This window comes from Capsicum annuum, chromosome 10 (genome assembly GCF_002878395.1).
Source record: "Capsicum annuum cultivar UCD-10X-F1 chromosome 10, UCD10Xv1.1, whole genome shotgun sequence".
NCBI lineage: Eukaryota > Viridiplantae > Streptophyta > Magnoliopsida > Solanales > Solanaceae > Capsicum > Capsicum annuum.
In genome coordinates this window covers 217995415-218010014 of record NC_061120.1, presented here as the reverse complement: position 1 = coordinate 218010014, position 14600 = coordinate 217995415, and the positions used below count along the sequence as shown (strand labels likewise).

At 37.5% G+C, this 14600-nt stretch overlaps 2 protein-coding genes across 2 annotated transcripts in view; one reads left to right on the top strand and one right to left on the bottom strand.

Moving 5' to 3' along the window:
* The first annotated feature begins 604 nt into the window (after nucleotides 1-604).
* LOC107843811 (thioredoxin reductase NTRC) lies at nucleotides 605-10033 on the top strand. Its single transcript, XM_016688204.2, has 10 exons — nucleotides 605-1139; nucleotides 2207-2414; nucleotides 2522-2627; nucleotides 3767-4032; nucleotides 6222-6501; nucleotides 6935-7042; nucleotides 8012-8098; nucleotides 8205-8309; nucleotides 8705-8835; nucleotides 9767-10033. Exons 1-10 carry the CDS (start codon nucleotides 863-865, stop codon nucleotides 9825-9827), a joined length of 1629 nt encoding a protein of 542 aa, XP_016543690.2. The 5' UTR covers nucleotides 605-862; the 3' UTR covers nucleotides 9828-10033.
* Nucleotides 10034-10122: 89 nt separating this feature from the next.
* Nucleotides 10123-14600, bottom strand: part of LOC107843813 (short integuments 2, mitochondrial) — a gene marked incomplete at its 5' end in the record, with an annotated part of 9298 nt that continues 4820 nt past the window's right edge. The window contains 5 exon segments of the mRNA XM_047397419.1: nucleotides 10123-10474; nucleotides 10635-10852; nucleotides 11515-11611; nucleotides 12012-12082; nucleotides 12183-12324. Of these exon segments, the coding sequence (XP_047253375.1) occupies nucleotides 10220-10474; nucleotides 10635-10852; nucleotides 11515-11611; nucleotides 12012-12082; nucleotides 12183-12324 (783 nt within the window).

The window sequence follows — 14600 nt, the reverse complement described above, 5'->3', positions numbered from 1 at the left end:
AATTACAAGAGTTGTTTCAGCAACTACGAGAGTTGCTTCAACAACTACAAGAATTGTTTCAGCAACTATGGTAATTGCTGCAACAACTACTATTAGTTGTTGTGTTACAGCAACTTAGAGCAGCAACTGTCGAAGTTGGTGCAAGCAGCTGTCGAAGTTGCTGCAGGGATCTTTGAGTAAATATGAGGTAGGGGATCTTTGTATAAATAATAAAACTTGAGGGTTTTAAAATTAGTGTCATTAACACTCATCTTAAAATTGTCATCTCTACTCAATATTTGTGTCATTCTTTTTTAGTTTTGAAACTTTTTTATGCCCCTGTGTCTCTTGTAACTATCCATAACCAAGCTTTCAGACCTCTGCACTAATACACCTGTACATATCCTCTTCACATGCCGAAGTCATCTACACCTCACTTCCCAAATATTATCCTCCATGAAGACTACTTCTACTTTCAACTTCTTTGCAAGAGCTCTCGACAAGTCAACACTCCACTCTATACAACATAATCGATCTAACCATCTTTCTTCAGACACACAGACATACTAAAAATAGTACATATAAATACCATAAAATATTTGCTACAAATTTTTTCCATTGTCCAAAAAAAAAAAAAGTTTTTGTCTTACCAATAAGACATGTTTGGATGACATTTTTCCTCCAAAGGACAAAAATGATAAAATTTATAGTTCATTGAGTGGTTATCCACGCCCCAAAAATTCACCAAATAGTAGATATCACACAAGGCACAAATCCCAATATAAAAACACACAGACAGTGTGTATGTGTGTGAGAGAGAATACTCTAAATAGTTAGTTAGAGCAAACTTCTCTCTCAGTAGATATTGTATGCTCCGAAACCAATGGCTAATACTACTCCAAATATTACAAACTCCGTTGGTATCGGAATCCCAATCCGGGCCAAAACCCGACCCGTATCCACTTCAATGGCGGTTACTCCGTCAACTTTGTCGAACGCCGTTTGCATTCCGACGACCGGTTTGCTTGTTATCAACTCCGGTTCGAATCGACGGCGAGGAGCCGGTCGAGCTGACTCGGTTAAAAGTTACTTGAATCGTAGCCGTTCGTTTTCGATTCGAGCTGCGGCGGAGGCGGAGTCAGTAGAAACTAGTTCTTCAGGTAAACTTGTTAGTATTAAGTGTTTCGCTTCTCGACGTCAGACTGCATGACCAATATTTTGTGAGAAAGATTGCAAGTTATAGTATTTTTCGTATAGTTTTTGACTTGTTTAAATTTTGAAATTTAAATTTAATTTACTTCGATTTAGCATTGAAGTTTAGTCAAATTGAACTCGAGAAGTGAATCAGTGATAAGTAAAAGAGAAAAGAGAAAGATTGCTGTTTTGCTTCTCGAGGTTAAGTTGTATGAACTATATCTTACGAGGAAGATTGCAACTTATAGTATTTCTTTTTATAGTTTTTGACTTATCTAAATTTAAAATTTAAAATTTAAAATATTAAATGAATTTACTTTGATTGAGCTTTGAAGTTTAGTCAAATTGAACTCGAGAAGTGAATCAGTGACAAGTAAAAGTGAACGGAGGGAGTAGTTGATTGAATTGTAGTCAATATTGAAGAAACATAAGTATAATCGAAATTGCATTTGAATAATAAAAAGATGCTGGTTACTGTGCGGTATAATTCCGAATTTATATGGCACAGTTGAAATTCAAACTTGTAAAGTTTGACCGTGAATTCGACATAGAAACTTTAATGAAAAAAGCAGCCTTTTGCACCAAAGTTGCTGCTATGTGGCCGGTCCAGGGAAGGGCTAGACACAAAGGTCTATTTTTTGTAGCCTTACATTGCATTTCTGCAAGAGGTTGTTTCCACGGCGTGAACCAGTGACCTCCAAGTCACATGGAAGCCAACTTTAACCGTTACTCCAAGGCTCCCCTTCACATAGAAGCTTTAAGTTTTTATATTAAAGTTATATATTTAAAAACTGTGTAATAAGTACTATAGTTCACAAAAATTAACAACATATATAAAAAAAAAGTTGACAAAGAAAAACTTTGTTGGATTCCAACTTTGCCACATAAACTGGGACTAAGGGAGTACTCGAGAAAAGGTTTTCTATCTATGTAGTCATAAGACATATTTTTAGTTTCAGCTGTCAACTTGGCAGCAGTTTATCTGCAGTTGGTAGTATAATTTTGAGAATACTGGTGTTTTTGCTTGTTCCAGCTCAGGATATCGAGAACTTGGTAATAATAGGATCAGGTCCTGCTGGATATACAGCAGCAATTTATGCAGCTCGAGCAAACTTGAAGCCTGTAGTGTTTGAGGGGTATCAAGCAGGTGGTGTACCAGGAGGACAGTTGATGACAACAACTGAAGTAGAAAACTTTCCTGGATTTCCAGACGGGATAACCGGACCCGACTTAATGGATAGGTACAGGAAAAGTGTTTGTGCATTTAATCTCGTTCACATATCTATTATAAGCTTCTTTGGTTATAGACAAAAGGTTTGAAGGCTGAGAAATTATGTAATTTTGCTAGGATGAAGCGACAAGCTGAGAGATGGGGAGCTGAATTGTATCAAGAAGATGTGGAATTTATTGATGTGAAGAACACTCCTTTTACTGTCCAAAGTAGTGAACGTAAGGTGATGCGTCCTTTAGTTGCTGATTACTCTATCTAGGTTCTGTTATATCTGCTTAATTCTTTAATCCTCATCAAACTGTTTTCTTATTCTGAATTGGAGCTTCGATCTTGATTGCCACCATTTGTCAATACCTCAGCAATCTGCTCTTTTCTTCTTGATTGCCATCATTTGTCAATACCTCAGCAATCTTCTCTTTCCTTCTTGATTGCCATTAAGATTGGTTACATCATTGAACTGATTAACGGTTTATATGGTTTTGTCAAGTTTGCAATGTTTTTTCAAACAAATGCCTAGAAAATTACAGGAAGTTAGATGCTAAATTTATGTATTCTCATTTGGAGTAAAAAACTAAACGGATTACAGATGTGTAATGGAAGAAGAGAAATAGATGCAAACATTCTTCCTTTTGTTCGATAAGAAATATTTCATGCTATTACTTAGAAGGCATCTAAGTTTATGATTTTGAGGTTTTTAATACTTCAAGTGCAGAAACATTTTCCTTCCGAATTAAAAGAAAGATCTTTTAAAAGAAGTACAGGGGCATTTTAACTGCACCATGACTTCTTTATTGTTTTACCTCTTTTCCATTCAGAAGTGGTTTAATCAAGTACAATCATACAAGTCGTATTCTATTTTTTTAAGTTCTCTGTACCTTTGTATTGTGTATAGAACAATACTATTAATCTTGATCTTCAGAATACGTTAGCCATGATATAAGAGTCTGACTTTTCTCTCTATACCTTTGCCATATGAAGGAAAGAGTCTCCTTGGTTTTGTACCTTTTACATGTGAAAAAAGGAACATACTTGGTTTTGTACCTTTTACATATGAAAGAAAGAGCATCTTTGGTTTTGTTTTCCGACTAGAATCCCCCAAGTCTCCGAGGTTCATCCTGATACATTAGATGGTCATAAAAAGTACATCCATGTATGTGATACCAGCTCTCTTTTGATTCCCTCTGCGACAACAACTTGTTTGTCTCATATGTTGTAAGAGATGTTGGGCTTAAAATGCATTATTTCTTGCAGTCGCAGATGCCAGTTTGATTCTTTAGACTTCTAGTTGCTTACACCTGTTGGCATGTTGTTCCCACATTAGGGTTCTTATATTGTAGCACTGCTCACTTCTTTATCTTTCAGGTAAAGTGCCATAGCGTTATTGTGGCTACAGGAGCCAATGCTAAAAGGTTGGGTTTACCCACTGAAGAAGAATTTTGGAGCAAAGGAATTAGTGCCTGTGCAATTTGTGATGGAGCATCACCACTTTTCAAGGGTCAGGTTCTTGCTGTTGTTGGAGGCGGTGATACAGCTACAGAGGAAGCAATATACTTGACAAAATATGCACGCCATGTCCATTTACTTGTCCGCAAGGACCAACTAAGAGCATCAAGAGCAATGCAAGACAGGTAATTGATGTTTATGTACATTTCATTTTTTTGTTCACCCTCTCAATGTCATAGTACAAGGCATTAGAATTCATCTAAAAATGGAGGTTGTAATCTGGTGGGCCATTATGTTTTCTTTGGGAGAAAGTTGTTACGGTCATATAATACTCTCCTCCTATTTTTTAAACTAAAGGAATACTCTCCTCCTCCGTTATTGTTTTCCTAGTTTAAAAGGCTTGAGATCATTAGAACTTAAATATTTTGAAATTGTCAATGTCACCTTAAAGACATTGCAAAGTGAGAGATGAATGATAGGATTGGTTTTAACTTTCAAGTGTCATATCATGGCTGCTTACAAGTAGGATATGATTGTGTTGTCTTTAAAAACATCTAAGGAAGTTCTCTTGCTCTAAAATGTCTACACAGATGACTGCTTACCTATATTTTTATAAATCACTATCGATATTGAATGTGCTGGTTCTTTACTTCATATTCATGTAACAAACCACATGACTTTGGTGACCCGTTAAAGATGAAACCTTGAGAACACATGATATGTTAGTTTGATGATAATTGAAAAAAGTTACTTTGCATGCAGATATGCACATGTTTAATAGGATAATCATATTGAAAGGAACATGATCATTCGAGGTTGAGAAATATGTTTCCCAATTATCCAGTAGTTTTGGAAGATGAATCAATATCTTATAACTTCCATAGCTGCTTATCACTTCATCCAAAAGAAAGAAACTTCCATAGCTGCTTATCACTGTTATCTTCCTCTTTTCAGAATTCCTCCTAATGTTTACCAATTTTCCACCCTTCTTTTTTTAGTGTTGAATCTAATTCGGGATACAGTAGCCTGTGAGACCAGCAGTATTTCTCTAATTTTATTTCTGGTTCATAATGGATCTCTCTCTCCCTCCCTCTGTCTCTCTGTATGTGTGTGTGTGCGTGTGTGTCTGTGAGGGGTGTGCTATATATATAACAATGTTAACTTGTAAGGTTCCAAGCTGTAAGCCTATTTAACAACAAAGAAATGGATTAAGAACCATAAGATCCAGGTTCATTTCCCAGTGGAGGCAAAAAGTAATTTCTTCCCATCTATCCAAGGCTTGGTGGATAGAGTTAACGGGTACCATTGCTGGTGAAAGGTAGCAGGTAACCTGTGGAATTAGTCGAAGTGCATGAAAGATGGCCCGTACAGCACGGTCATTAAAGAAAGACAGAGCCAAACCAAACCAACTGTGACTTCATACTTTCAGAGAAATAGTCAAAACTCAAAAGGCTGCTGATAAATAACAATTGCCTTGTTGGCATCACAATCAGTCATTGTCTTTTTTTTGTCTTTTTTTTGTTTGATTTTTTTCAGAGTTTTTGTATCTTGCTGACCTCTTCAGTTCTCCTTTAGAAACAACCTGGCACTTCACTTCCTTTCCTCTTTTACTGTAACTTGATTATCCATATTAATTTCACCACACCCAGCTCCTTCATATTTTGTAACATATTTGTCGATACATCTGTGTGAGCAGAATAACACACGCCAAACTTAGCCATCTTTTTAACTTCTTTTAGCCCTGACATATGAAGCACTTACGGTAGAAGATCCCAATGATAATTGTGAGCTTGGCCTTGTCAGAGGCCACAATCTGAGATACGTCCATGCCTGTCTTGTTTGTGTCCTTTAATTCTCAGCATTTTGTTTCATTATCTTATTAAGCAGTAAGCACAATAAACAGTTCTTGGAATATCGACTTCATTATGTTCTGAAAAGGGTGTCTTTATATCTTCTATTACACTTTTCGAGTACATATGATGGGCTTTCCTACAGGCATTGCAATAAATACTAACTTAAATGGGTTCATTATTGTGGTGTACATACTAGTGAGTGTGCTCTCCACATTACAGTAACATCATGATGAGTTCAGCATGCACGTGCAAGTCACATTCCATGATTTACCAAAGTAGGTTTACCCTCCAGATGAACTCTTTGATCAATAATCCATATTTTCTTGATTGGTTTATTGCTGGTATTTTTTACTTTTGGCTCTTGCCTAGTTTCAATCTGCCATCGCTTTTATTCTGCTTGCGATATGCCTATTTCTATAACCTCATTCTTTGAAGCGGATTGAATTACTAATGATCTATATATTTCGAGTTTCAACTACCTGAAATTTTGTTTAACAGGTTGATTATGGGGAATGTTTCAGAGTTTTCAACAATCCAAACATCACTGTGCATTTCAACACTGAGACCGTGGATGTCGTCGGCAACTCAAAAGGCCAGATGTCAGGAATTTTGATCAGAAAGGCTGATACTCAGGAAGAATCTGTGCTTGAGGCAAAAGGCTTGTTTTATGGCATAGGTCATTCACCAAATAGTCAACTGTTGGAAGGCCAAGTCGATCTTGATAGCTCAGGCTACATATTGGTCAAGGAGGGCACAGCAAGTACATCTGTGGAAGGTGTATTTGCAGCTGGAGATGTGCAGGTACTTGCAGCAATTTATTATTTCAATTTTGCTGTGCTTTTTCCTTTTCTTTTAACTGTCCTTGTACTTCAAGTGGTAATTGTACACCTAAGGAGGTTCAGGTTAGTTATGCATGGCCCCTTTAGATGTATCATGTGTGCGGATGAACAGCATGACTCTAGCCTGGTCATTGAAACATCTGAATTAAGTTCTCAAGAAAAGTTTGTGTCAAATAAGTTCCTCTTTAGCTGGGACAGGTGTGGAATGAGAAAATGGTTGTCTTCTCTTTTATAAACTTAATTTTTAAGGAATTGCAATGAGAGAGGGGAGCCATCCAATAAAAATATAATGTGATGTCATTTATCGGATCTCATCTTGTGATTTGAATGTCTCTTTGCAACTTCTTATAGTGAGATACTTCCTAGTATCACCATGACATGTTCTCTGTATGTAGGATCATGAATGGAGGCAAGCCGTCACTGCGGCTGGCTCGGGATGTGTAGCTGCTCTATCAGTGGAGAGATATCTGACGAGCAAAAATCTTCTTGTTGAATTCCACCAGGTATCGGACTTCAATTGCGGTCCTGTATATTTTCTTTACATTGTGGAACTACACTGGGTATGTTGTTGTATATTTCCTTTACAAGTCGTTTCATACGCGTATATAGTCATGCACTCAAGTGGCTTTTAACCCAGCTCCTGAACATTGTTGACCTATCGCTTATCTTTGCATTTTCTTGTATGTTAGGTATTTGTAAATCTCATAGCCTCCATATCCCCCATAAAATGCAAAAAAAAAATAAAAAATTGCAAGTTACAAGTGCCTGTGTCCTAGTTATCTAATTTAATGCGTTATACAGTTATAGAGTACTTATGTAGGGTGTTAGAGCATTCATGCGAAGCTACTTGCAGGCCAAAATGAAGTTGTCTACAATTAGTGGTATCTGAATGTGATTGACCATATATGAGAGCATTTAGAACATTATTACTAAGGGATTGTTGGATCGTCTATGATAGAGCGAGTTTGTACGGACCGTATTTAGCTTTATGAACTTATCTTGATTGTGAGAATTCCATCCAAGTGGTCTGATAAAGAAACTGTTGTGCTTTCTGAAACATCAAAGATATGCAGTTAAAGTTCTCATTACAGTCAATTTGACATTTTACACGGAGAAACGGAAAACTAGAGAAATACATTCCAATAGTTGATTCATTTCTGGATTCTTGGCCGTGCTGCATTATCTTCTGTTTTTCTCCTGACTTTTTGGGTGATATTATGTAATTTAAGGATGACTAATTTATTTGTACTACTTTATCTTTACCTTATCAAAAATAAAAATACATTTGTACTACTTTATGGGTTCTATGATGTAAACTGGGTTACACCAAGCAAGGGGGTTTCTTACTTTCTATCAGAACCTCCTACTCTTTTTCCTATATAAATATCATTCGAATTTTTGCTATTGTCCAATATGCCTAGACCAAAAGTTCATTATCTAATGAATCTTCCTGAACCTTTTTATCTTATCAGCCCGCTACTGAAGAAGTTAAGAAGGAACTCACGGACAAAGATGTCCAAGAAGGTTTTGATATAACACTCACAAAGCACAAGGGCCAGGTATGAGATCTAGGAAGCTTAAATATTCCTGATTGTTAGGTTTGAATGGCTATTTACCGTAGTCAGCAGTCCTATATGATAACATTTATACTGTTTTCCTTCTCAGTATGCTTTACGGAAATTGTACCATGAGAGTCCAAGGCTTATGTGTGTGTTGTATACATCACCAACATGTGGTCCATGTAGGACCTTGAAACCGATTCTTAGCAAGGTATGCAACTCGTTTTTATAGAAATCTTACTGGAAGATGTTTATTGAGTTCTTTCAAATAGGCATCACATTTTTATTGCAAGACAAAAGACCAATTTATAAAGAGTTAGGTACTATGTGGTATGTTGCCTTAGGAGGTTCAGTTTCAATATAATTTATCATTTTGAAGAAAGCTGAGGACTTGAAATTTTACGATCTCGATGAGTACACAAATCTTGAAATAAACCTTAAAGAACCTCCGATAAAAGCTGTCAAAGAGCTTTGTCCTTCAACTGAGTTGCATTTTCTCTTACTTCTACTCAGTAATACTTGATTCGATTAGCATGTTTGCTGTTGAGTACTGGCTTTTGTAGGTAGTGCATACAACTAACGTGTTCAATTGTGCTTGCGCAACAGGTCATAGATGAATTTGACAAGCATGTCCACCTTGTTGAAATTGATATTACTGAAGATCCAGAGATTGCTGAGGCAGCTGGTATTATGGGTACTCCATGCGTACAGTTTTTCAAGAATAAGGAAATGCTAAGGTTGGTCACATTTGTCTCTCATTTTAAAAGTATAAGCTGCTTAATTTTCTATATTCTAGATGACCTAAATAGCTGTCTCTTCTCCTAATTCGTTGTTGCACGCGCTCCATCTCAACGAACTTTCAGAGTTTTACCATACACCTAGTAAAATAAGTCTAGGTAGTCGTTCCTCAAGCCCTATGAACTTGATTTCATTGGAAATTCAAGTTCTTGCAGCTTCACTCTTAATTGTTTTCATTGTCCTGAATCGATTTACTTGTGTTCCCTCAAGATTCTTTATGCTGTGATATCTTAGGAAGATAACGTCTGTGATTAACTCTTCTCTCTTTTAACCGTCCTAGACTTATTACATGGCAAATGAGGAAAAAAGAACCTACACTTCTTCATATATTACTCTATCAATTCTCCTTGCCTGATCGTTCCTTCAGATGCTACTCGAGTTTATCATCAAACGCCTACTCCCTTACCTCACTTCCATCCTCCGCTACTATGATATAATATATATATTCATGTCCAACCAAACACTTTACATTGGCGAATGGGTATTATTTGTTAAGAATATTCATAACCAACACGGAGCCTCACATTTTGCTTGTGTTATACTAGCAACAACAATATACCCAGTGTATTCGTATCAAGTGGGGTCTGGAAGGGTAAAGTGTACGCAGTCCATACCACTACCTCAGATGAAGTAGAGAGGTTGTTTCCGATAGATCCCCCGGCTCAGGACTTGTGTTACGCTAGCATTTAACATTATTGTCGTTTGAACCACTTATCGTCTTGCAAATTATCATACGCTCCTCTCCCTATCCTAATTTTTGTAGCATTTGCTTTCTGCTCTAATTACCGGTTTTTACGCCACTCCATATATAGGAATTCATGAGCAGCATGACTTGTACTCGCTCTAATTCAACTTCTTTTGTATATGCAGGACGGTATCTGGTGTCAAGATGAAGAGAGAGTATAGAGAGTTTATTGAAGCAAATAAGTGAGAAAGCTTTTCTATTATTCTTTGTACAACTTCCAAATTTTTTCCCTTCTTATTTTTTCTAATGTATCCGATATCAATTTTGTTCAGAAAGGATAATTGAATATCCAGCCAAATACCTTGTATTAGCTCAGTAATACATAGAATTCATACATCAAAATGTTCTTTGTGGCAAGTAGCCCTTAATTTTAATCCATTGGATTGGAGCAAGACAAATTTTATGACAAAAATTGAACTTGAAAATGCTGCAGCAATGCTCAATGCCACTACGATATAGATGCGAATTATTCAAGAAAAAATTGAGAATTAGATCGTGGTATAGGAATGCGATACCAAAAGAAAATTGATAATACACTATGGTACAGACTTTGGCTTTCAGTTGCAGATAAGATGATTTCAAGATACAGAATCAGAGGCATCAGGAACATCGTCTAGGATGAACTGACCTAATTTCCCCGTTCTAAATAAAGTAAGAAATTTCTTTGATACCATTATCCGAGCCTCTGAAGCCCTATGAGGTATCTTCAGAGCCTTCTGCAACACTTCAAACTGGTTGTCTATTAGAATCTCCAGGTCAGATTCATCTTCCAAACTACCACTGAACTCCGACAGGCTGATGCAAAGTGCGCGTTGGACTTCACTTACCATATCCTGTGCACAAAGGATCATCCGTAGAAACAATGGCAACAAAAAATGAAAACACAACCAACGCAGATTGATGGGCATAGTTAATTGAGTTTGTTTTATACACGAAAAGGGATAGGAAAATATAGTATTCTCGAGAAAACCAAATTCTAAAATCACTTCTCACCTGAACTCGATAGGCATTAGATTTGTTCATGGGCTTCTTTCCCTTGTTTTGAAGATCCTTGATAACAGATTCAGGTTTGTCTTCCAACTCTTGGTGAATGTCCTTAGTTTCCCTGTCAACCAAGTGCTTCCACTGAAGCGGAGTTCCTCGAGTGTTTAAAACTGCTAATAGGTATTGAGCAATTCGCTCTTCTCCAACTACGGAATCTTTCACAGACCCTGCAAACGCATAGATGCAAACATGAATCGGTATAAATATTGGACCAGAATAAATTACTAAAGTATAGTCCAAGGATCCTGCTTCAATTTGGCGAGGCATTGCACTTTTCTATGGTAGTTTGTTTCTCCGACCAACTGCCATTCATTTGTTTTTACGTAACTTGATATTTGGCACGCAATATTTCAGATCAATCAGCTTAGAACCAGCCGATGGATGAATAAACTTAACTGGAGCTTATATAATGTATCCGACTGACAAATGTAAATACCACAAAAGAACATGAAATCATTTTGTTTTGTTGTGCTTTGGGGGTTATATAGCTTGGTTCCTGCTGGGAAGGGAGGGTGATTATGCAGAGGCCAGAAAAGACAATAATCGTGCTCATCAAAGTAACGCAACAAAATTAGTTCCGAGTAAAGAAATAATGATTTGTTAGGAAATGGTCTCTCTCTCGGGGCATAAGATAGTCCCTGACGGGCATATGGATCTCTCTATGTGGTGACTGGTGACCAGCCTTCCAGATACTTTGCCAGAAACGACTAGTCTTTTTCAAGAATTGACCTTTTGCAGGCCCCTAATTCTAATCACAAATCCAAGATTCTCAACAGAATGAAAGAACTTCATGACAACTTCATAATCGACAGTTCAATTAGGTACACACCTGCAAGAGCCAGCTTTAGCCCGGTTTCTATGTCTGGAATACTTGGGACCAACACTCCTGGAGAGTCCAGAACATAGACGCTAGGTCGATGCGCAATCTGTATGCAATAGCATTTTAGCATCCGTAAGAATAAGCAAAACAAAAACAGCCAATAAAATTTGACACTAATAACACAAGACCTCATGGAAATAGGGTCATTTTTAAAGTTACAATGTCCATGGATCTATTGTATATCCTATTCAGCTTGTGTAGAATGTATCTTCTTCTACTACTTTCTTATTTTAAAGCAGGAAAGGGAAGTCATCACCGCTGATGAAGTGCTCTTACTTGAGTCGAACAACAAAAAAGAAAAAGAAGATGCCACATTGCCATATAAATTTCTCATATATAACCTTTCCCTCTACAGTTTGTACAACATGGGAGCAATCAATTTTAGCTATTATGGAACAGGCAACAACAGCGTAATCCGACCCTCTCTGTCCTAGAATATTTCTAACCTTGAATCCAGCAATATCTTGAGTAACACCAGGCAGAGGCCCCACTCTAGCCCTCTTCGTTTTCTCCTGCACTAAGATCATAACCATCAATACAGTACACTCAAAAACATAGCTACAATCGGCTTCTTATAACAGCACCCAAAATATATCACCAACAAAAACAAGCCTCACCTGGAAATCGAGATACTGCAATTTGATGGATGGAATTGATTAGAGCCGATTTGCCAACATTAGGAACACCCAACACCATGACAAGGAGAGTAGGTTCCCTTGTCATAACCTCCTTCAGTTTGAACTCAACCAGATCAAGAAGCTTTGGAATATGAATCATAGCAATTGATTAAATACACTCAGAAGAGATGCAAATCGGCAACCTATAAGAAAATTCAAATTTCTCGATCCAAGATCCAATTAACTAGATGTTTGAATAGAACATATGGAACATATGCTTTATGATGCAATAACAAGTAATTGAGTGGAGTTTGTTAATCTAGGAGTAGAATACTCGAAGAAGATGAAACTGAACTTCAGGGCTTTAACCGAGAAAAATCAGAGGACAGAAATTAGGGAGAAACTGAATGTTGTATTATCTGAATGAATGTTACAATTGAATACATCAGAGTATTTATAATGCTCACTTAGCTAAGATCAGTTACACTTAGTATCTTAACAACCAACTATCTAACAACTAAGTAACTAACTTGTGAACAAAGTAGTAACTAATTCCGTAACTGCACAGTAATAACAGTCTTTTAAATTTTCGCACTGCTGCAACTGCTTCTTGTTACTTGCTTACTCTTTTCTTCTCAGCATTGTATCAATACCCCCCGCTAAAGTAGATCCTTGACCTCAAGGATGAAATGCAGGGAACCTATGCATCAATTCAGACTCAAGTTCCCAAGTAGCTTGTGAATCCGTAATGTCTGACCACTTAACTAGAACTTGACCAACAGCTCTATTACCTCTCTTAATCAACCTTCTGTCTAGAATAGCTTCAGGTTGAGACACTTGACAAATGAATAACAGGAGGATGGTGAATGCTGGAAGGAACTTCATGACACCTCTTTAATTGAGAAACATGAAAGACTGGGTGAATGAGAACATCATAAGGAAGCAACAACCTGTAAGCTACTGCACCAACCTTAGCATCAACAACATAGGGGCCATAGTACTTGGCAACTAGCTTAGGAAAGGGTCACACGGCCAAGGACACTTGTCTATAGGGTTGAAGTTTCAAGTAGACCCAATCACCAACCGCAAATGATCTCTCCGTCCTGTGTTTATTAGCAATGTCCTTCATCCTTTGCTGAGCCCTGTGCATATGGAACCTCAACAACTCTATAACAGCTTCTCTAGCAGCCAAGGATCTGTCAACCATCTCAGTAGAGGCTTCTCCAGTCAAGTAGGGAAGATGAATGGAAGGTTTCTGACCATATAAAGCTTCATAAGGTGTGCACTTAATAGCAGTGTGATAGGTGGTATTATACCACCATTCAGCCAATGGCAAGTAAGAACACCAATCCTTAGGATTGTCAGAGCAAAAACACCTTAAGTACGTCTCCATGGTTCTATTCAGCACCTCTGTTTGACCATCAGTTTGAGGATGGTATGCAGTAGATCTCTGTAGCTGAACCCCTTGTAAATTGAATAATTCTTCCCAAAAACTAATAAGGAAGATAGGATCTCTATCACTTGTTAGTGTGTTGGGCATACCATGCAGTTTGAAGATGTTGTCAAGGAAACATTGAGCAACCGACTGAGCTGTGTATGGGTGTGCTAAGGGCAAAAAATGACCATACTTGCTCAGTCTATCTACTACCACAAAAATCACCTCCTTTCCTTTGGATTTAGGCAACCCCTCAACAAAATCCAAACAGATATCTGTCCAAACACCATCGGGTACAGGTAAGGGTTGCAGCAGTCCTGGACTTGCAGCCACATCATATTTGTGCCTCTGACAAATATCACATTTATTAACAAAGTTCCTGGTGTCATGCATCAAGTCTTTCCAATAGAACAAAAATTGGAGTCTTTTAATGGTGGCATCCATGCCAGAGTGCCCCCCTTGAGTAGAGTCATGCCATAGTGAGATAATATCCTTCTTGAGCTGCTCATCATTACCAACCACTAACCTTTCCTTCCACCTCAACTAATTGTTAAGGAAAGTGAAAGATTTATAAGGTGAAAGACGCACTCTAGCAATGATATCTTGTAAGTGTTGATCAGTGGTCCAAGAATGTCTAATTCTATCCAATAGATCACCATGAGGAACTAACATAGAGATTGCTAACATCTCAGCATCAGGTAATTCTATCCAATAGATCACCATGAGGATCTAACATAGAGATTGCTAACATCTCAGCATCAGATAACCTGGATAAAGCAGCAGCAACTTTATTTTCCACCCTTTTTTTTATACTCAATACAAAAATCAAATGCCATCAACTTGGATATGCAAGCCACTTAAAATTCAGTATGAATAGACTGATTCAGTAAGTATTTGAGTGCTTTCTGGTCAGTTTTGACAATAAACCTTCTGCCAAACAAATGGTGAGACCATTTAGAGACCGCAAATAGCAAAGCCAATAG